A 24652-nucleotide genomic window follows, 5' to 3' on the forward strand; every position below is an offset into this window, starting at 1 on the left:
ATGAAAGGCTATTTTTTATTAAGCTACTTTCAAACACAAAGTTATCCTGTACGATCTTACTGAGTTTCTGTAAAAATTTACACCCTGGGTACTTTATGGAGTTTGAGATTGGTCTTGTGGAGCCATTTTTGTGAGCTATTTCGGTGGTATTTCGGAGAAGCACCGTAAATTCAGTTTGGAATTTGTTGGTAGGGTCTTTGTGTAACTGTATGATACTATTTTCTTCAAAAAACTTTAAGGGTTTTTAGATGTGTGCATTTTCAAGTATAATAACTGCTTAGTTCCCCTTGTCTGCCTTTGTGACAAGTGCTTTATGGTCTTTCAGTTTATGAGCCGTTATTTATATGGTTTGATGCCAACTACATGTTTTTAAGTTTGGATAGCTTATCTTTATGTCTGTTCAGGACACGGATGTACTCTTTGTTAACAAAGTCACTGATTTTGTACCAGACATAGTTGGAGGTAAAGCTTGGTATTTTATTTGCTAGTGCTACATGATTATGGTAGAGTTGTGTAATTAGCAAGTCTTTATTTCCCTTGAGTGATTTTATTTCGGTATCTGGCCTTATTTTCTCAGCTTACTTTAAAATTATGTTGCCAGCTCACTAGTTTTTTTTTTTATTTTCATTTTAATGTATTTTGGGATAATTCTGTATCTCTTTCATTCTTTGTTATAATCAGTACTGGGGGGTGGTTTCATAAGTTTGGAGTACATTCTCTCATAATTACAAACATCTTTCATTGCCTTGCCTGGCATCCAAATGAATGTTTCATCTACAAATGACAGCACCATGAGGGTTGGGACTGTTGATAAATACAACAGATACTAGGAAAGTTTTGTAATACAGCTTTACTTATTTAATTTTTTTTAAGTAGTTTCCGCCACACTGAATACACCTCTCCATTCTCCGAAACCAATTCCTAAGCCAGTTCTTCTAAGTTTCTGCAGTAGAGGGTAAGGCACACTCATTGTCCCAAGCCCTCAGGATCTCCGCAACACTTGAAAACTGCACTCCTTTCAGCTTCATTTTCACATACGGGAACAGTGCAAAGTCACATGGAGCAAGGTCTGGACTGCAAGGAGGGTTCTCAAGAAATTTCAGTACTGTTTGTTGTTGTTGTTGTTATGGTCTTCAGTCCTGAGACTGGTTTGATGCAGCTCTCCATGCTACTCTATCCTGTGCAAGCTTCTTCATCTCCCAGTACCTACTGCAACCTACATCCTTCTGAATCTGCTTAGTGTATTCATCTCTTGGTCTCCCCCTACGATTTTTACCCTCCACGCTGCCCTCCAATACTAAATTGGTGATCCCTTGATGCCTCAGAACATGTCCTACCAACCGATTCCTTCTTCTGGTCAAGTTGTGCCACAAATTCTCTTCTCCCCAATCCTATTCAATATTTCCTCATTAGTTATGTGATCTACCCATCTAATCTTCAGCATTCTTCTGTAGCACCACATTTCGAAAGCTTCTATTCTCTTCTTATCCAAACTATTTACCGTCCATGTTTCACTTCCATACATGGCTACACTCCATACAAATACTTTCAGAAATGACTTCCTGACACTTAAATCTATACTTGATGTTAACAAATTTCTCTTCTTCAGAAACGCTTTCCTTGCCATTACCAGTCTACATTTTATATCCTCTCTACTTCGACCATCATCAGTTATTTTGGTCCCCAAATAGCGAAACTCCTTTACTACTTTAAGTGTCTCATTTCCTAATCTAATACCCTCAACATCACCCGACTTAATTCGACTACATTCCATTATCCTCGTTTTGTTTTTGTTGATGTTCATCTTATATCCTCCCTTCAAGACACCATCCATTCCGTTCAACTGCTCTTCCAAGTCCTTTGCTGTCTCTGACAGAATTACAATGTCACCGGCGAACCTCAACGTTTTTATTTCTTCTCCATGGATTTTAATACCTACTCCGAATTTTTCTTTTGTTTCCTTTACTGCTTGCTCAATATACAGATTGAATAACATCGGGGAGAGGCTACAACCCTGTCTTACTCCCTTCTTAACCACTGCTTCCCTTTCATGTCCCTCGACTCTTATAACTGCCATCTGGTTTCTGTACAAATTGTAAATAGCCTTTTGCTCCCTGTATTTTACCCCTGCCACCTTTAGAATTTGAAAGAGAGTATTCCAGTCAACATTGTCAAAAGCTTTCTCTAAGTCTACAAATGCTAGAAACGTAAGTTTGCCTTTCCTTAATCTTTCTTCTAAGATAAGTCGTAAGGTCAGTATTGCCTCACATGTTCCAGTATTTCTACGGAATCCAAACTGATCTTCCCCGAGGTCGGCTTCTACTAGTTTTTCCATTTGTCTGTAAAGAATTCGCGTTAGTATTTTGCAGCTGTGGCTTATTAAACTGATGGTTCGGTAATTTTCACATCTGTTAACACCTGCTTTCTTTGGGATTGGAATTATTATATTCTTCTTGAAGTCTGAGGGTATTTCAACTATTTCATACATCTTGCTCACCAGATGGTAGAGTTTTGTCAGGACTGGCTCTCCCAAGGCCGTCAGTAGTTCCAATGGAATGTTGTCTACTCCGGGGGCCTTGTTTTGACTCAGGTCTTTCAGTGGTCTGTCAAACTCTTCACGCAGTATCGTATCTCCCATTTCATCTTCATCTACATCCTCTTCCATTTCCATAATATTGTCCTCAAGTGCATCGCCCTTGTATAGACCCTCTATATACTCCTTCCACCTTTCTGCTTTCCCTTCTTTGCTTATAACTGGGTTTCCATCTGAACTCTTGATGTTCATACAAGTGGTTCTCTTATCTCCAAAGGTCTCTTTAATTTTCCTGTACGCAGTATCTTATCTTACCCCTAGTGAGATAAGCCTCTACATCCTTACATTTGTCCTCTAGCCATCCCTGCTTAGCGATTTTGCACTTCCTGTCGATCTCATTTTTGAGACGTTTGTATTCCTTTTTGCCTGCTTCATTTACGGCATTTTTATATTTTCTCCTTTCATCAATTAAATTCAATATTTCTTCTGTTACCCAAGGATTTCTACTAGCCCTTGTCTTTTTACCTACTTGATCCTCTGCTGCCTTCACTACTTCATCCCTCAAAGCTACCCATTCTTCCTCTACTGTATTTCTTTCCCCCATTCCTGTCAATTGTTCCCTTATGCTCTCCCTGAAACTCTGTACAACCTCTGGTTCTTTCAGTTTATCCAGGTCCCATCTCCTTAAATTCCCACCTTTTTGCAGTTTCTTCAGTTTTAATCTACAGGTCATAACCAATAGATTGTGGTCAGAGTCCACATCTGCCCCTGGAAATGTCTTACAATTTAAAACCTGGTTCCTAAATCTCTGTCTTACCATTATATAATCTATCTGATACCTTTTAGTATCTCCAGGGTTCTTCCATGTATACAACCTTCTATCATGATTCTTAAACCAAGTGTTAGCTACGATTAAGTTGTGCTCTGTGCAAAATTCTACCAGGCGGCTCCCTCTTTCATTTCTTAGCCCCAATCCATATTCACCTACTACATTTCCTTCTCTCCCTTTTCCTACACTCGAATTCCAGTCACCCATGACTATTAAATTTTCGTCTCCCTTCACTATTTGAATAATTTCTTTTATTTCATCAAACATTTCTTCAATTTCTTCGTCATCTGCAGAGCTAGTTGGCATATAAACTTGTACTACTGTAGTAGGTGTGGGCTGCGTATCTATCTTGGCCACAATAATGCGTTCACTATGCTGTTTGTAGTAGCTTACCCGCACTCCTATTTTCCTATTCATTACTAAACCTACTCCTGCATTACCCCTATTTGACTTTGTGTTTATAACCCTGTAGTCACCTGACCAGAAGTCTTGTTCCTCCTGCCACTGAACTTCACTAATTCCCACTCTATCTAACTTTAACCTATCCATTTCCCTTTTTAAATTTTCTAACCTACCTGCCTGATTAAGGGATCTGACATTCCACGCTCCGATCCGTAGAACGCCAGTTTTCTTTCTCCTGATAACGACATCCTCTTGAGTAGTCCCCGCCCGGAGATCCGAATGAGGGACTATTTTACCTCCGGAATATTTTACCCAAGAGGACGCCATCATCATTTAATCATACAGTAAAGCTGCATGCCCTCGGGAAAAATTACGGCTGTAGTTTCCCCTTGCTTTCAGCCGTTCGCAGTACCAGCACAGCAAGGCCGTTTTGGTTATTGTTACAAGGCCAGATCAGTCAATCATCCAGACTGTTGCCCTTGCAACTACTGAAAAGGCTGCTGCCCCTCTTCAGGAACCACACGTTTGTCTGGCCTCTCAACAGATACCCCTCCGTTGTGGTTGTACCTACGGTACAGCTATCTGTATCGCTGAGGCACGCAAGCCTCCCCACCAAATGGCAAGGTCCATGGTTCATGGGGGGAGGTTTGAGTACTGTACCCCACAAATATTCTGGTGCACGCTTTGGCGTGGTGAGCTGGAGCGTTGTTGTGATGGAGGAATCAAGTATCCATTGTTGACTTTGGTTGCAAGTTCTTCAAAGATTGGATGATTTTGGGCAGGCACTGCTCTGTGTACTCAGTGACCACTTAGTTGTGACTGTCTTCCATGTGTCCAAAACAACAGGCTCCATTAATTCCACTTGATTTGGGGAAAAAAAGCTATCATTTTCTTCTTTACTGATCGTGATTTTCTGACACCTACAGATGTGTTGTCATCTTCAAAGACTCAAACTTTGTTTTGAGTCTTAGTCAGCATCTCATAATTGTACAGTCAAGTCTCGTCACCTGTCACGATGTTATTCATATACTGAGACTGTCCCTTAGAAAATTTCTTTAACATCTCCTGGCACAAAGTCACATGTTGCATCATTTGCTCTTCCATTAGTCTATGCAGCACCCAGAGACAACAAAGTTTCTTTACTTGCAAATTATCATGTACATTTGAACAAATTGCTGGTGCATTTAGACCTAAGGTATCTTCTATCTGCTTATAGGTCACTCGCCTGTCTTCGTCCAGCATTTTCCTCACAGCATCAATGTTTTCCTCTGTAACTGATGATAGTGGCCTTCCAGTCTGCTCAGCATCCTCCAGATCAAAATTTCCTCTTTGGAATTCTCTGTACCACTTGAACATAGTTGTGCAATGCAGACACACATCATCGAGAGCAAGAGTCATTTCTTCAAAGCACTGGTCTATGTTCAAACCACATGCAAAGTTGTACCACAAAACTACCGAATCTCACTTCGTGACCATAATACTATATCAATGCAAGTATGAAGGATTCACAGAACGCAACAGCAATCAGCCTCCTACAAGTTATTGTTGTGTTGTATTGCACAACCTTCCTAGTACCCTTTGTATAAATAAAATTGTTTTCTGCATCAGTCAGATTTATTTTGCCACTATGTGTTTCAAAGCTCCACGCCATCATCTTCAGGAGGAGAATTGTTTAGTTACACAGCTGGTGTTAGGGAAAGCATAGATGCCTTCTTGCAGCAGCAGGCCAAGTGCAAGGCAGGTTATGTACATCTTTTGCTGGTTTATCACCAGCTAAAGATGGAACATAACCTGCCTAACACTTGATTTACTGCAGTGGAAAAGCTTCTATGCTTTTCACTAACAAAAGCTATGTAACTAAACAATTCCCCAACTGAAGGGAACACAGTGCCAAAATAAATAAGTGACTGAGACAGAAAACTGTTTATCTATGCAGAAGTTGGAATGGTTTTTCCAATAATTTTCTGTTACACTAACCATATAAATAAATAAACAAGCAAGACTTAAGAGTATTAATTATCCTGCCCGGTTTCCTTCATAAACCCTTTCAACGAGAATAGTGAGTGACTGAAAAGTACTTTATAAGAAAAGCTTCTTCAGAGATGAATATGGTTACACATCTTTACCGCTGATGACAGTATGTTGTTTTAGCTGTTATATCTCTTGAGTAATTACCACGTATTTAGAACAGTAGGTTAGATCATTTTGTGCCCTGTGGATGAATTTAAGTTAGTAAATGCAACTACCAAAACAAGAAGAACGTTGAATTATTTATAGACCCAACCTGTTCAGCTCATGCTGTAATCCCAGACAGGAGCTGGAAAGGCTGCAAATGTTTGTGATGGACACAGGGAATTTGAATTGGGGAAAGTAGTGCTACTGATCTAAATAATGTGTTGCAGCAACTGCTCCCCTTCCCCACAAACTTCAAAGAATCTTCTGTCATATCTGCCTCTGCCTCTTCCCACTCACAATCTCTCAAGCATGAGCATCTACTGAACAGTTCTCCTTACAAAAGGGTGCTAGATGGGTGTCTATAGATCTTAAGACCTTACAGCTACACCATGTGTTATATTTCTGAGCATAGCTCACCAAGTACACCATTTGTTAGCGTATACATTCTCGAATATGCTAAAGGAATCCTGACATATGTATTTCAATGCCAGAATATGGAGATGTCAGCACTGATGATGAAATTTCACTAACTCTTCATTCAGTTTTTCAAGAGTCAAACTCAAGGACTCTTCCAGAGGACCTCATGTGAATATAAATACCACATCAAAACTCATAAGTATGTCTGAAAAATTTAGCCTCAAAGATTTCATTCTCCACTTCAAAACCATTTGCCAGCCGCGGTGGTCAAGCAGTTCTAGGCGCTTCAGTCCGGAACTGCACGACTGCTACGGTCGCAGGTTCGAATCCTGCCTCGGGCATGGATGTGTGTGATGTCCTTAGGTTAGTTAGGTTTAAGTAGTTCTAAGTTCTAGGGGACTGATGACCTTAGAAGTTAAGTCCCATAGTGCTCAGAGCCATTTGAACCTTTTTTTTTTTCAAAACCATTTATTTTGATGATAACTGGTTTTGTTCAGTTTTTGACCATCATCAGACCCTCATATCACAATGGTAGGTGGTGATGGTGAATAGAGCAGGTTACAACACCTGGTCAATTCACCAACTCTGACTACCAGCATGGTGCGGATCTAAGGATGGTCAAAACTGACCGAAACTAGTTACAATCAAACTAAATGTTTTTGTGGTCAAGACCGTTCTTGTCCATTTTCAAAGTACTTTTTACCAGTCTGCTGTTCTCCACAATAAATGTGCTCAAAAATTGCTCAAAGATTTCAATCATCAAATAAAATTCACCAGATTGGTGATATGGTATTCATACTTGCCAACAAATGGGCTAAGAACAAATGTTACATACTCTGCCAGGTTTTAGGTGTGTGCATTCAAATTACTAACTATAGGGTGAAAGGCTACCCTTTTCTTATGAAGCTTTGGCAGACCACACAACCTAGGTGGAGCGGCAGCACCAGGATGAAGTTTCTCACACAAATCTTCTGACAATGTGCTCGTCTTCAAAAGTGAAAGAATCTTGGACTTAATCCTTCCCATGTGGTCACTACATAATCTTCTGTAAGAGGGTCCTTGAGCAGTGAACCAATTTTAAAGATGTAATTATCCTGTGCCAAAACAGTTGTGGCATTTCTCTTGTCAGCTGGTAAAATACTAGTTAAATCAAACAGTTAATAATTTAGGGGAACCTGCCTACGACCTGGCAAAGTACTTAACATCTGCTTTTAGCCCTATGTTGCCAAGGGTGAACACCATAGCTTCAACTAAATGGGTTTTATTCAGTGTCTGAAATCTTTGAGGCTGGATCTTTCAGATTTAATTGTCAGTTTTGATGTGTTATTTCTATTCACACGAGTCTCTTTGGAAGAGTTCTTGTGTATGACTAATGAAAAATTGGATGAGGAGTTAGTGAAGCTTTGTAGTCACATGTGTTGTGTTGGTCAGTGAGCTCAGTAACTGGGTGGACCAGCTACTTCTTGGCCACAGTTTGTCAGTGGCCATTCATGCAGACAGACAGCTTGTTGGTTGTCATGCTCATAGAACACAGCACAGAGGTTGTGGCTTAGCTTGTAGATCACATGGCTGATTTCACAAGTAGCAATGCCTTTCATGGGATAGATTATGCTTGTGACAGGACTGGAGTAGATGGTGGTGAAAGTATGTATGGGACAGGTCTCCAGTTACCCACACCTTCCAAACTCCCTCCATCAGGCCACAAAGGAATGTTCCCCTCATGACTTAGTAATAATGGAGCAAATGATTCAGGTTCTCTGATAGGGTTTCAACTACCTCTTGTCCTGCCCTGAAATGAGGAATGTCCTACATACTACCCTCCCCAGCCCTCCAACATTGCTATTCAGCTGCCCAATGAATCTACACAATATGCTCAGCCATCCCCACACAATCCCTGTTCCCAATCCTTGCCTCATGGCTCACATCCCTGTAATAAATAGCCCTACACAGAAGACCTGTTTCATATATCCGCCCACCAACACCTACTACAGTACGCTCACAAGTATCATATATCCCATCAAAGGCAGAACTGTCTGTGAAACAATTCATGTGATCTACAGGCAAAGCTGCAACCATTGTGCTGTGTTCTTGGTGGGCATGATGACCAAAAATCTGCCTGTCCATATGAATGGCATCAACAAACTGTGGCCAACAAACAACTGTACCACGCAGTTGCTGAGCAAGCTGCCCCAACACAACATTCTTCATTTTAATGGCTGCTTCACAGCTTGTGCCATTTGGATCCTTCTTACCAACACCAGCTTTTCTCAATTGTGCACGTGGGAAATCTCGTTGCAATATATCCCATACTCTCTTAACCCACCTCATCTCAATCTTCGTCAGTCATTGTCCTTCACCCACCACTAACCAGTCTTCTATTCCACAAGTGCACCCGCAGTCTTTTTACCTTTCTCCTTTTCTGCTCCCCCACCTCCTCCCCGCCACCCTACATCTAACCTCTTGACTGAACCTGGCTCCTTATTCTCTTCTCTTGCAACCTCATCCCTGTATGCTCCCACAAGCAGCACTTTACTGCCCCCACCTGTACCCCACTTTCCCTTTTCCTTCCCGCCCAGCCTTCTTATTACCCCCACCATCCAGACTGCTTCTCCCATCATGTGCAGCTGCTCGCATGCTGGTCTCGGAAGCCAGAGACAATGGTCATATGTGTGAGCTGCATCTGTGTGAATGTTTGTGTATGTATGTTGCCTTAATTCAGAAGAATGACTTCTGGCTGAAGGCTTACTTGTTTAGCAGTCTTTTTGTTGTGGCTGTCTGAAGATTAAGTAGACAACATACGTGCAGCTCACATACACACCTGACCGCTGTCTCTGGCTGCTGAGACCAGACTGCAAGCAACTGTGCATGATGAGAGAAGCAATCTCAGTGATGGAGGCAAGGAGGAGGTTGGGCCAGGGAAGGGGAGGGAGAGCAGGTTACAAGTGGGGGACAGTAAAGTGCTTTTTGTGGGAGCATACAGGGACAAGGTGGAGAGTGGAAGGGCAGCTAGATGCAGTGACGTGGTTAGATGGAGGATGGGGTGTGGGTGGAAAAGGAGAAAAGTAAACAGACTGTGGGTGTGCTTGTGGAATAGAAGGCTGTACAGTGGGAACAGGGAAGGGGTAGGTGGGCGAAGAAAAATGACTAACAAAGATTGAGGCCAGGAGGGTTATGGGAGCATACGATAAATTGTGGGGAGAGTTCCCAACTGCATAATTCAGAAAAACTAATGATGGTAGGACAGATCCCGATGGCACAAGCTGTGAAGTAGTAATTACAATGAAGCAACTGGGTGGTCCACTTGCTTGTTGGCCACAGTTTATCAGTGGCCATTCATTCGGATAGACAGCTCATTGGTTGTCATGCCCACACAGAACAAAACAGCAACCACTGTGCTTCACGCTTCATTCTAAGTGGGTATGACAACCAATAAGTTGTCAGTCTGCACGAATGGCCACCGGCAAACTGTTGTGAAGAAACAGCTGGATCACCCACCTGCTGAGCACACCGCCCATCTCAATGTTCTTCATTTTAATGACTGCTTCACAGCCTGTGCCATCAGGAACCCTCCAACCAACACTAACTTTTCTGCATTGTGCAGGTGGAAACCCTCCCTGTGGTTTATCATTTGTTCCTCTAAACCTCCTGGCCTCAACCTTTGTTAGTCATTGTCCTTCACCCACCTACACCTTTCATGTTCCCACTCCAGCACTACACACCCTTCTATTCCAATAGCACAGCCACAATCTGTTTACTTTCCTCCTTTACCGCCCTCACCCTACCCTCCGTCTAACCTCCTGACTGCACCTAGCTGTCCCACCCCTCTCCACATTGTCCCTGTATGCTCCCACTAACAGCATTTTACCGTCCCCCACCCATAAACTGATCTCCCTCCCCCTCCCTGCCCCAGCCTCCTCCTTACCCCCCCATCACGTACATTGCTTCTCCCATCACACGCAGCCGCTCGCAGTCTGGCTTCAGAAGCCAGAGACAGGGGTCATGCGTGTGTGAGCTGCATTTGTGCGAATGTGTGGATGTATGTTGTCTATTTCCGAAAATGACCTTCTGGCCGAAAGCTTACATGTTCAGTAGTTTTTTTGCTGTGCCTGTCTGTGACTCAACATCTCCGCTATCTGGTGGGTAGCAATCTATCTTTTTCATAATATTGTTTTTATTCCTCCCTGGATTTTCCACTGTTTGAAGAGAGGATAAGTCATTTAAGTAAAATAAGAATAAAAACTTTTTAGAACCACTGGTTTAGAGGCACATACAGAAAATGTGATAAGGATCAGATGTAACAAAGTAGCTTGGTGTCCTAGATTCATGCTAAAAACGATTAAACTGAGCTATGACACTGACGGCTTAAAATAGCCTGCACGATAGAAATAAAAAAATACATGAATGTAAGTATTATTCACCAAATTCTTCATTTCCTGATTATATGCACCTCAATATTTTCATCTCATCATTTTCGAATTTTTCACCTTACCTGAAAGTAAATTTAAAATGAGAAGTAAATAAAAAGGAAGAGTTACAGCTTCATGGAAGGCAGAAAGACAGTGTCCCAACAATGACGAGGTCATTAAAGGCAGACAACTTTGTGGACAAAAAACTATTGCAGATAAATCAGCATGGCTATAACAATAGAGGTGTGCAAATGGGTCAACAGGAGTTTAGTGCACATAAATAGAATTTAATGCTTCTCTTGCTTCTATCTGTCTTTCAATCTGATAAGCCCTAACATCATTACTGGGTTTCATACTCTAATTTCAATAGTAATTTCTTGTATTTACCATCACTAATCTACTACTTCACCCTCCATCCAATTAAAGTAAAAATTTCACTCACACTTCTGAACAGCAAAAAAGTTTCTTATTACATAACTATCTCTCTGACACTATATTCTAAAGAATATTTTTCATTACTTTGTTCAATATTTTCTTTTGTTCAATCTGTATCATTCCAAATACGAAAGAAAGATGAAAATTTTTACTGGTTTCAAAGTTTAATTCTGTGTTTATTTCGCTATTTTTTAATATATTTCTCCTTTTCTTTTAGTTCATTAACTTTTACTCGCTATATCAGAATTAAATATGCTACTCTTATAGTGTACAACACTACGCTGAACATGATCTCGAACAGAAGCCAAACTGCCAGAGGAGCAAACGAAACAGTAAATCATTGCAGGTATGGCAATAGGACAACAACACTGAAAAATATAGGCATTTTATTGTTAGAGACACACAATAAACTGGGATGATGTTGACAGCTAACATAAAAAAATTCAGACACCTTACATATCAGAAATTTCATCATTTATAAGTGTGAGAAGTTCACACTTTGTCTTGTTTGTCTTTACATCAACCGCTAACCTTGTTTTATTATCTTATCAGTCACTTGATCCAGTAGTGAAAATAAAATAAATCATTTTATGTTAATAATGTAAAAAAAACTAAGATTCTCGTGTCTTTCATATTATGTCAGTTGTGTTACTACAAAGGGAAAAGGCAAGCTAAATATGCAAATTTTTCAGAAAATGCACCAAAAATAACAATGTCCTAGGAAAATAATTATTAATGTTAGTAATTTAATATTTTATTGTCATTCAAAGGAAAGAAAGTAGGAATTACAATACCAACAAATTCCAAAAGTTCTTTCAACAAACAAATGGCAGTAACATGTTAGCTTGAATCAACATTAAATATAAAACCACAACATAAGCAAAAAAAATGCAATACATACTCATTATCTTACTTTCATCACCAGACTTTTCTTTCTGTGTTCTCTCATGAATTATTCGTCGTTCTTGTAAGGCACGACTTGGAATTAAACCTGCTCTCATATTTCTGTCTCCCTCTCTCCGTGCTTGCCACCTACAGATAAAATGGGAGAAAATTTTGTGAAAAGCTGTGGCCTCAAACTGAATAAGTGTCATATGATACTGATACCATTACTGGAGGTAATGGATATTATGATTTAATGGACTGTCCGTGACAAGTTCAGTACAGTTAAGAGCACAAGCTATGTTTGTGTTAGTATGGAGAAGTAAACTAGCCATGTCCCTTTCAAAGGAGGAGATTAAGTGATTTAGGGGAGCTAAAAGAAAAAGCCTGTGACATTATGACATACATGAAGACCATTCAAGAATTTTCACATACACAAATTCTTAGTTACAGTCATCAGCATAGTCTCATTGACTTTATTTATTATCAATTCTGTAGAGTGCAAGGTTACAGGCTTATGGCTGTGAAATTTAACAAATGCAGCTTATATAATGATTTACACAACTACTGGAAGGACAGGTGTTATAACATCATTAACATATGCCAATAAAACATAACATCAATACCATAATTTAATGCAATTGAAAATCAACAAGAAGAGGATGGTGTATCATTGCATAAGAAACTAAATTTATAAGAGGGCTGTTCAAAAATTCCAGAACTGTCCACAACATTTTTCTACGCTTACCTGTTACTTATTCCGCATGGTCTCCTTTGAAATATTCTCCTCCACAACTGATACACCACTCTCAATGTCATTTCCACTTCCTGAAGCAGTCTTGGTAAGCCTCTTGCTGGATCGCGCATAGCGCCATCTGTGAATTTTCTTTTATCTCATCTATCGTTGCAAACCTTCGTCTTTTCAATAGTGTTTTCAACTTTGGAAAAGGTCCGCAGGGACCAGGTGCTGAGATTACGGAGGATGAGGCAGCACAGTGATTTCGTTTTTTGTGCAATAGTCAAGCACCAACAAGGATGAATGTGCAGTTGTGTTATCGTGATGCAAGAGCCATGAATTGTGTTGCCACATTTCAGGCCATTTCCATCTCACATTTTCTCACTGGCATCGCAAAACATCCCGATAGTGCCACTGATTAACAGTGGTCTCTGTGGCATGAATTTGTGATGAACTAATCCTTCACAGTCAAAGAAAACTATCAACATGGCTTTGACATTTAACCTGACCTAACATGCTTTTTTTTGTCTTGGAGAACCTTTCTCGACCCATTGTGAAGACTGAACCTTGGTCTCAACATCATGACCATAGACCAACATCTCATCAACAGTTATGATTCTCTAAGGGAACATCTCGTTCACATTTAAGCGATCCAAAAGCTCTTCACATATTGTGAGGTGAAGGTCTTTCTGGTCTTGACTCATGAGCTGTGGGACGAACTTGGCAGCAACACGATGCATTCCAAGATGCTGTCAGGATTTCATGACATGATCCAACTGAAACGTTACATTCTTCTGCAATCTCTCAGACAGTCAGTCTTCAACTGACATATACAATTTTGTCAATGTTCCTGACATGAACGTCATTGTTAGACATTGAAGGGTATCATAAAGAAGGGTCTACTTTAACTTCTGTCCAGCCATTTTTCAACTTTGTGAACCATTCGTATCACCGAGTATGGCTTAAGCACTCATCACTGTAGGCTTTCTGCAGCATTTGGTGCGTTTCTGTAAAGGTTTTCTTGACTTTCTCATAAAATTTAATGCAGATGCATTGCTCCTCTAACTCTGCCATCTCGAAATTTGCAAACTGTGCGACACATGTTACGCAATCCAGCAATGAAGAATAACTAACAGATGTACAATGATGAAACTTCCAGCAGTCACACGTTAAACACAGGTGTCTGCAGTGATGCCAACCGCATTTCGCACCAACACACCACAGGCATGAAATTATGAATGTTCCAGAATTTGTTGAACAGACTTCATATTTGAACTATTAGAGAAAGCAGGAAAGTTATAATCAGTGAACAGAGAGAAAATACAAATCCTCAAATAATGAATCTGACAGTTTCTCGATTGATTATTCATTTTATAGCAATAACAAGCAGTTGTCATCCTGAAAGTTGAGTTGAATACCACACTGCTTTACTACATATCTACATCCACATCTGTACTCTGCAAATCACCATAAGGTGCAAAGCAGAGGGCATGTCTCATTCTACCAGTTATTCGGGTTTCTTCACGTTCCATTCACGTATGGAGCATGGGAAGAACGATTGTCTGAATGCCTGTGCGTGTGTGTGTGTGTGCGCGCGTGTGCGAGTGCGTGTGCAGTAATTAATCTAATCCCCCCCAAATCACCCCTTGTGAGGGATACATAGGGTGTTGTAGTATATTCTGAATCATCATTTAAAGCTGGCTCTTGAAACTTTGCTAACAGACTTTCTCAGGATAGTTTACATCTATCTTCAAAGAGCCTTCCAGTTCAGTTCCTACAGTATCTCTGTGACACTCTCCCACAGATCAAACAAACCTCTGACCATTTGTGCTGTCCTTCTCTGTATATGTTCAGTATCTCCTATTTGGTACAGGTCCCACGCACTTGAGTAATATTCTAGAACTGGTCTCACAAGTGATTTGTAAGCAATCTTCTTTTTAGCCTGATTGCACTTCCTCAATATTCTACCAACCTGCTTTACCCATGACTGAGCTTGTTAGATCATTCCAGTTCATATCACTACAATGTGTTACACATAGATATTTGTATGAGTTGGGTGATTGCAACAATGACTCATTGGTATTATAGTCATTGGATACTATGTTTTATTTTTTCACGGCTGAAATCTCATCAAGACCTGACTAAATATTTCTTCAGCTTCTTTCAGACAGTACTTCATTATAGATAACCACATCATATGCAGTAAATCTGAGGTTACTATTAACATTCTCTGCAAGGGCATCATATAAAACATGAACAGCAAGGGTCCCAACACACTTCCCCAGCGCACACCTGAAGTTACTTCTACATCTGACGATGATTCTCCGTCCAACACTGTGTCCTCCCTACCAAAAAGTTCTTATTCCAATCACAAATTTTGCTTCATACCCCATATAACAGTACTTTTGGCAATAAAGATAGTCAAATGCTTTTCGGAAATAAAGAAATACTGCGTCTACCTGACTGCCTTGATCCAAAGTTTTCAGTACGTCATGTCAGAAAAGTGCGAGTTGGGTTTCACATGATTGATGTTTTCAGAATCCATGCTGGTTGGCACTGAGGAGGTCATTCTGTTCAAGATGCCTAATTACATTCGAGCCCAGGATAAGTGCTAAGATTCTACTATGAACTCATGTCTAGGATAATGGATGGTAGTTTTGCGGACTTCCTTGTAGACAAATATAGCTTTATTTTTATTTACACATCAAGTTCCTTAGGACCAAATTGAGGAGCAAATCTCCAAGGTCATGGAACGTGTCAGTACATGAAATTACAACATAAAAGTAATAACAGATAAAAGTAAAATGTTTATGAACCCAAAAGCCTTTGAACAAGATCCTGAACATGTGCTTCCCATAACAGTTTACTATCTATCTGAACACCTAGAAATTTGAACTGTTCAGTTTCACTAATCATATGCCCATTCTGTGAAATTAAAATGTCAGGTTTTGTTGACTTGTGAGTTAGAAACTGTAAAAACTTAATCTTACTGTGATTTAGCGTTAGTTTATTTTCTACAACCCATGAACTTATGTCATGAACTGCACTATTTAAAACAGAGCAAATGTTGCATACAACATTCTTTACCACCAAGCTACTGTCCTCAGCAAACAGAAATGTTTTAGAGTTACCCGTAATACTACAGGGCATATCATTTATATAAACAGGGAACAGGAGTGACCCAAACACTGATCCCTGGGGCATCCCCCACTTGACTGTACCCCACTCAGACCCCACATCACAGCCACTCTCAACACTATGAATAATGACCTTTTGCTGTCTTACTAAAGCAAGAGGTGAACCAAGTGTGAGCTACTCCCCATATTCCATAATGGTCAAACTTCTGGAGCAATATTTTGTGATCAACACAATCAAACGCCTTGGTTAAATAAAACAAATGCCTAGCGTTCAAAACAGAGGAAAGAAATATAGCATTTTCAGGTGTTTAACAACTTATAAAGCTGAACTGTACCTTTCATAGCAAATCGTGTGATATAAAATGATCAATTTTCCTTACATACACAGCCTTTTCAATAACTTTAGCAAACACTGATGGCATAAAAATAGGTCTCATATTGTCAACATCATCCTTTTCTTTCTCTTTTTATAAAGTGGCTTTACTACTGAGTACTTTAAACGTTCATGAAACTGAGCATTCCTAAAGGAAAAATTACAAATATGGTTAAATAAAGGGCTAACATGTGCAGTACAGTACTTAAATATTCTGCTAGGCACTCCATCATATCCATGAGAATTCTTAGTCTTCAGTAATTTCATTACTGACTCAATCTCCCCCTTGTCAGTATCACAGAGGAGTATGTCACACATCACTCGCAGAAAGGCATTTGCCAAGAGTGTTATGTGATTCCCTGTAGAAACTAAATTTTTATTTAACTCACCAGCAATGCTCAGAAAATGATTGTAAAATACTGTACATATCTCAGATTTATCAGTAACAGAAATATTTTTACCACAAACTGACTTTATGTTGTCGACCTTGTGCTGCTGACCAGATATTTCTTTCACAACTGACCATATGCTTTAATTTTATCCTGTGAATTAGCTATTCTATTTGCTTACTACATACTCTTTGTCTTCCTGATAACAGTCTTAAGTACCTTACAGTAAGGTTTGTAATGGGCTACTGTAGCTTGATTGTGACTACTTCTAACACTGTGATATGATTCCCACTTTTTTTTATTTTAACCTGTGCTTTTTCCAAGAACTGGGCACTGTTTTTTGTTTGAGGGACCTACGATAGATCATCGGTAAAAGAGAGGCAACTCAGCAGCAAATTCAGTATAGAATCTGGCAGGGATTCCATTGGGCCCTGGAGGTTTGTTCAATTGTAATGATTTCAGTTGTTTCTAAACACCACTGACACTACTGCTTATATCTATCATCTTTTAAGTGGTACGAGGATTAAACTGAAGCAATTATCCTGGTTTTTCCTTTCTAAACGAACATTTAACAAAAGAGTTAAGCATTTCAGTTTTTGCTTTGCTACCCTCAATTTAAGTTTGTCTCTCATTTGCTACCTTTGGTGCCACTAACAACCTTTACAAATGAGCAGAATTTCTTTGTGTTTTGTGAAATATTATTTGACAGTATTCTGCTACAGTAGTCATTGTATGCATCATGCCTTGCTCTCTTGACAGTCAAACCCATTTCATTCAGCATCTCTCTGTCTATAGTTCTATGCTTTGTTTTACACCTATTATGCTGTAGTCTCTGTTTTATTAGAAGTTTCTTTCCAGTGACTGTACACCACAGAGAGTTCCTCCCATTATGGACTGTTCTGCTAGGTACATATCTATCCTGTGCATGCTCAACTATTCTTCTGAACCTGTGCCATAGTTCATCTACCTGCTCCTGTCTTGTGCTGAGACTTCATGTTCCTCGTTGAGATATGGCACTACAGATTTTTTCTCTAGTTTACTGAACATATATATCCTTCTGCTTGTTCTAGTTGTCCTTTGTACTTTGGTAATCATTGTTGCCACAACCGTGTAATGGTCACTGATACTAGTTTTGATGTGGATATCCTCAAAGAGGTCACATCTATTTGTTGCCATTAAATCAAACATATTTCCATCATGAGTGGGAGTTCCTAACTACTTGTTGTTCTAGCTAGTTTTCAGAGAAGGTATTTAGTAATGTTTCACAGGATGTCATCATGTCCACCACTAACAAAACTTAATTTTTCAAATTAATTGTTAGATGATGAAAGTCTCCACCAATGATTACACAGTTATTGGAGAACATATGTACAAGTGAATTGAAGTTCTCTCTTAAGTTTTCAGTTACATCAGGAGATGAGGCTGGCACATCTTACATGCAGTTTCAATTTCTATCTGAGGTTCTCATCTACTGTGACAAATACACCACCTCCATTCCCCATTTGCCAATCCTTTCAATATACACTTAAATTTTCCCCAAAAATCTCACTGTTATCAATTTCTGGTTTCAACAAGCTTTCAGTACCTAGAATATGTTAGCTCCATTGCTTTTCATGAGTGCTTCAATTGCTGGCACTTTGTTGCAAATGCTTTTGCAGTTTACCATTAGGGTTTTAATACTTGATATATGGTACTACTGGAGACAGTACACACGAGAAACAGCTTTTCTAGTAACAATTTTATGAAAAGGGAAGTTGCTACTCACCATAAGCAGAGATGCTGAATCGCATATAGGCACAACAAAAAGACTGTCATAAATAAAGCTTTCAACCAGTAAGGCCAGTAAATTAGAGGTAATATTGAGGTCTATCGACAATAATTTTTCCCTTGCCCCTTTTGTGAATGTAGAGGGAAAAGGGGGGGGGGGGGGGAGGAGGAGGGTAAACTGGTACCAGAAATATCCTTTGCCAAATATTGTAACATGGCTTGCAGAGAATACAGTGGGGGCAAAACCATCCTAAGCGTGGTAGAATGTAAAAATGGATAAGGAAATGGTTTTGAGATCGCTTGGCAAACTGAAGTTTTCTCTTTAGACCATAAAAGATCTAAGCGATTTTGATTAATTTAGGTATGGAGCTTAAAATGAATCAGGAAGATGATTTTGACAATCAGAGAGGAATTTCTATGACATATGGACAGTGCTTAGTTTTTGACTCAAGTGGCACATGTGATGGAAGATTAAAGCATCTGCTACACAATGTTTCCTGGTAGTGGGGAGTGTTAGGTTGAGTATGTATGGAATTAGACTGCACCTCCACTCATGACATACCTAGAATAGATTTTTGATAATTATTTAAGGTGACTTTTCCTTGTTGCAATCTAAAATACGAACATTCCATTATAACATCCAGCAGATTTACTAACCATGCAGCTATAAAGCTGCATATTGTCTTCATGATAATTCCAATCATTTCACACTCAACAGATACAGATGCCTTTAGCATCACTTAGAACACTTAAAATAAGTAGAACTTAAGATTTCAATATTCAAAGAAAATTTTTCTGCATGTTAAAGCAGACATACCAGTAAGCATCATCCTGGCTGACAATGTGAAGAATATCTCCTTTCTTGAAATCCAGTCCTGCTTCTTTGCATGGGATGTATGGATCTGTAGATGATGTATAATCAAAATGTGCACGGACTCTGACTTTACTCTCACGCAATCCACTTTTGCTATCTGCAGGAACAAGCTTGAAAGTAATTGTACCCTCAGATGCTTGCTGAAAGCACACAACAACAACAAAAAATAATTACTTTCCAAAGCACTGTAGTTTCCCATTAAAAATAAAAAGCTTCTACTGATATCTAAGGGTTTAGAAGATGACAAAACATAGGCAGTAATATGTCTCTTTGAACAAGTACATTTCAGTTTCTTATAAACAGTGGCAATTTTGTAATTGTCATTACTAAAAGTTCATGTGTCTGGTTACTGAGTGTGTTTATGTAAAAAGAGTCTAAGCTTTGTATATAGTTAACATATCACTATAATTGTTGTATGTAACTGCACTGCAGCCATCAACCACATGGATGGTTGAATGGATGGATTCATATTTTTGGGAACTGAACAGTTTGGTCACCAGCACCCTTTCTCAAGATCACGGTACTGGCATATGAGCAGTGACTCTTGTTAATATGAAAAGCAAAGACAATATCACTAAAATCACAGTAATAAAAAATTTCACATACAATTTCCAGCATACTGCTATTATAAACAAATAGAATTAATAAATCAGTGGATGGCATTCATATGGCTAGTATCGTGAAACTAATAGGATGACCCAGCCACACCAAAACACATTAAAAATTTTTTCCAATTACAGTGGGCAGGAGTCCTGACACCACACAAGATGTCAAAAGTTTACTTGCTATTATGTTGTAATCATTTAAAACTGGTAGTAAGACCCTTGGTAGACCAAAGGCGCCTCTTGTATCAGCATACAAAACACACAATATCGAAGCCTGATGCACATTGAGTAGGGCCTGTAAAGATTGCCTTCTGATGGATCTTCGTGTTGCATGAGTTAAGTATGTGTCACTAGCAGTGTACAATATGAAGGTCAGTGAGAGTCACTTTGTCCCTTCTTGGAGATCAAGAAAGAAACTGCACCATGGTTGAATAGTTGGTTTGACTGAGCACAGCTTCTTGCTGGACACTTCCAGCCATTGCCTTTCCCATTCAGCAAACACTCTTTTTGTAGCCCACGACATGACAGCCTGTAGGTGGACATTAAGGTGAACTGTGGTATTTTCCTGGCAGGCTGCTTTTGCTGCTGTGTCAGCTTCCTCATTCCCTTGGCTCCCATGTGTTCAGGGACCCAGCAGGCAGCCATCTCTTTCTTCTACCTGCACAAGAAGTGGATAGTGTCCTGGACCATCTGATTTATTCTATCTGTTGAGAAGATTTACTGAATAGCCTGCAGAGCACTGACAGAGTCCATGCAAGCAAGAAAGTTTCCTCAACCAATGCCGTCTGCCCCATTAGTGAGAGCCAAAGATTGTACTAAGTGTATTGCTCCCCGTAGCTTGTGTTCAGTATCATCCATTGCACAAGAATGAAAATAAATGCAAAAATCATCAGCATATAAAGAGGGGGACACCACAGGCCTCTCAGCCACCACCAGACCATTGACAGCCACTAAAATGAGAGGGCACTCAAAACACAACCCTACAACAAAACTAGGATAAAAATTTTATGTTCTGTTTTGTGTATCTATCGGCTGTACTGAGCTGAGGTAAGTACTGGGCCAGCCCCTCTATCTCTTTGTTAGTATAAAGTGTATGTTGGTGCAGTTCAAATTATGGTGCCATGCACTTCCTAGAGTAAACGCCATCCTACACTCATTTACACTCTTAGCTTCGAGGTGACAAGAAATTTGTGCTACCAAGGAGAGGCTACAAAAATCAGGACAGTAATATTACAACTGGTGCCCTACCATGTGAGGACCTGTCCTGAACTCCATCCAAACAGGCCCTGGTAGGCCTAATGGTACCAACTGGCCACCATGTCATCCTCAGCCGCTGGCCAGTGTGGCCAAACGGTTCTAGGCACTTCAGTCTGGAACCGCACGACTTCTACAGTCTCAGGTTCGATTCCTGCCTTGGACATGAATGTCCTTAGGTTAGTTAGGTTTAAGTAGTTCTAAGGTCTAGGGGACTGATGACCTCAGATGTTAAGTCCCATTGTCCTCAGAGCCATTTGAACCATTTTTTCATCCTCAGCCCACAGGCATCACTGGATGTGGATATGGAGGGGCATGAAGTCAGCACACCCCTCTTTCAGTCGTATGTCAGTTTACGAGACTACATCTCAATCAAGTAGCTACTCGGTTTGCCTCACAAGGACTGAGTGCACCCCACTTGACATCAGTGCTCGGCAGACGGAATGGTCACCCATCCAAGTGCTAGCCCAGCCAGACAGCATTTGAATTCGCTGATCTGACGGGAACTGGTGTTACCACTGTGGCAAGGTTGTTGGCGAGGAATTGTCCTACCCTGGCAAAATTAGACTCGTGTGTGTGTGTGTGTGTGTGTGTGTGTGTGTGTGTGAGAGAGAGAGAGAGAGAAGATTGTTGTACCATGGAACAATTAAAAATAATTCAAGTGGTTAAGGACAGTGAACCATTTATTTACAGTGGCGAAGTGACTTTTGAACTGTGAATTACATTTTTGAATGGACCAATGGAATTTAAAACTATGTTCAGACTCCAAATGGGAGAATACAAGGAAATTTTTGGAACAGTGCAAATTATATTGAATGAAATATGGTAAGAAGCAGATGCCACTGTGGAGAGGACTTCGAATAATGGGACGACAAAACTGCCTGACGTTATCATCAACATTATCTTGGAAACAACCAATCAGCGCAGAGCCCAGCAGTAAGCAAACCAGCCTGGTATGGAAATACAGATGAGTTGGCATGGGATTTGTGTGCAAACGGCAACTACAAGCAGCAGCAGCAACAAATTTTGATGGCAGCAATGACTGGTGCTGGAAAATTTTGAAGGTAAAATGCCAAAATGAATGACAAGCAAAGGACAGTGTGCTTGGCAGTGAGGGACAAGTTGTAAACAGTAAGAGTGAGCCTGATGGCACTATGTTTGAAGATAGGGAGGAGGAAATAAAAATTTGTAAATGAGTTAAAGTAGCTTTTGAAAGTAAACTTGCAGATGAGAGTGGGGTAAAATTACAGGTATCTTCCTTTTTTGATAAGGCTATTGCTAGCCAAATTATGGACAAATTGTCAAGGGCTTCACCCACTGTTCACTGTAATGTGAATGAGGAAGTTGACTGTTTAGAGTGAATGAAACAAATTAGAAACAAATTAATGTTAAACAGGAGTTGCATGAAGAGACTAGCAATGTACAGGAAGTGTCAGTACATAAGAATTTCTTGTCGGTAGTGATGGAGTTTACAGATGAATTGAATTCAAAAGGCCACAAAAGCAGCAGTGACATTACTGGTTTAAGTCTAGATATGAACAAAAGCAGTGATAACATTATAAAAGATTGGTAGTTTAAAACTAGAAGAAAAAAATGATGTCCCTATGTTAAAGTCAGATTTGGACAAACAGAATCAGTGAAAAATGGTTTTGAAAACAAGCTATGGCTATAAAAATAAAGACTGCTAGAACTGTGAAGCTTTAAGAGATAGAATTGTACAATATTGTGAAAAGAGGATGGCAGCTGTTTCTGGTTCCTGCCAGCAATCAGACAGCTTGGTTGGTTAGTTTGGGGGAAAGGGGACCAAACAGTGAGGTCATAGGTTCCATTGGATGAGGGAAGGACAGGGAAGGAAGTCAGCCATGACCTTTCACAGGAACATTTGCCTGAGCTATTTAGGAAAATCACAGAAAACCTAAATCAGGATAGCTCAATATGGGTTTAAACCATCGTGCTCCAAAATGCGAGTCCAGTCTGTTAACCACTGCGCCACCTCGCTCAGTAAATCAGGCAGCCTTCAAGAAGTTTTGTTCTGAAAATAAGAACAAATTGGAAGCTCAAACTGAAAAAACCAAAACAATCTGGGTAACGAAATATGGACAGTAGGAAGGAAAGTAAAAAGAAGTGTCTTGTTACTACTGAAAACAGGGGAAGTAAATGAAAGCACAGATTTCAAGTAAAGTTCAAAATGTCAAACATAGTGTCTGTACTGTGTCTAATGGAGTTTCTTTTGATAGGTGTTAAAAGTTTAATCATTTTGGACCCTATCATAGTGTACAATCTCTTGATTTTATCAGAGAATTTAATGATATGATTGAGAAGTGGAGTGATAAGAAGAAAATGTCTCTTGTGTGGGGTTTCGTAAAGGCAGATTTTTATGGTTGGACAGCTGAAGCTGCAGAACAATGTAATTTTTGGGAAGAGTTTAAAAAATTATTTCTGGAGGAGTACTGGTCTAAAGATGAGCAGCAAATGATTGTGAGTGAATTTTTGGGTGGTGGTATGTATGGTCCAAGGAGAGGTACTATAAAAGTTTTCATCAGAATTGTATTAACAAATGTAAGTACTCAGACAAGGAGCGAGGCAGTGAATCTATAATCATAGGACTGGAGAACAAACTTCCACAGTTAGGTAATTGATTTCGCCTGCTGCTAAGAGCAATATTAATGATTTTTTGGACTATGTGCGAAAAGCAGAAAAAGTCAGACCTGTAATAGAAGACAATGTGAGAAATTCTAAAGATAGGAACAAACGAAGGAGTGATTGGCAGGTGAAAAGAGTCAGTAGAGCAGATTATGGAAAGAACTGTGGAGGTCCAAGAAATAATTGGGTGTAAAAAGGCACAAAAGAAAATAGAAATGACAGGAGAAATTCCAGTGATACGAGTATGGAGAATGGCGTTTATAGAGCCAACTTGGAAAACTAAAATTTGCTCCATTTGGAGCTGCACTTATGAAGGACATAGAAAAGAGCAATTTGTAAATAAATGTGTAGCAAGGCTCAGCTATACCGAAGTGCATAGAGAGATTGAAATAAGCAGAGAGCTTAAATCATGGTGTTATTCAAAGGTATTTCCAGTGGTGAGAAACCTAAAAAGTCGAAATAAGTAGGCCTAATGACAGAGTAAACTAAAGAGGCAGAAAATTTTTCAACTCTTCAGCATACAAAATCCTATCAAAATGGTTTTCTGAATGCTATGAGAAAGTGTAAGCAAACTAAAGAGCTTAAGAGTCTAGCTGCAAGGTTAAGTAGAGAAGATAGGAAACAGATGATCAGCCAAGAATTTGACGACAGTGACAGCGACAGCAACACTAAAGGTAGTTCAAATGATGCTAGAGATAGCAAAAGAATAAGTAGTGTTGAAGAAGATGAGGAGGATGAAGTATTTGAATTTGTTCATGATGATGAAGCAAATAAGTTGAGTAAAGAAATAGTAAA

The 24652-nt window shown here is 39.7% G+C and overlaps 1 protein-coding gene across 13 annotated transcripts in view; it reads right to left on the reverse strand.

Annotated features, from left to right (window-relative positions):
* Positions 1-24652, reverse strand: part of LOC126189034 (MAGUK p55 subfamily member 7) — a 265575-nt gene that overhangs the window by 131124 nt on the left and 109799 nt on the right. For 8 of the 13 annotated variants that reach the window (XM_049930869.1, XM_049930874.1, XM_049930873.1 and 5 more), the window contains 2 exons: positions 19299-19495; positions 12099-12229 (listed from right to left, as the gene is read on the reverse strand). In XM_049930869.1, the coding sequence (XP_049786826.1) occupies positions 12099-12229; positions 19299-19495 (328 nt within the window). The remainder of the gene's footprint in view (positions 1-12098; positions 12230-19298; positions 19496-24652) is intronic. The other 5 variants (XM_049930877.1, XM_049930876.1, XM_049930875.1 and 2 more) reach the window with 1 other exon arrangement.

The sequence above is a fragment of the Schistocerca cancellata genome, chromosome 5, assembly GCF_023864275.1.
Source record: "Schistocerca cancellata isolate TAMUIC-IGC-003103 chromosome 5, iqSchCanc2.1, whole genome shotgun sequence".
Lineage (NCBI taxonomy): Eukaryota > Metazoa > Arthropoda > Insecta > Orthoptera > Acrididae > Schistocerca > Schistocerca cancellata.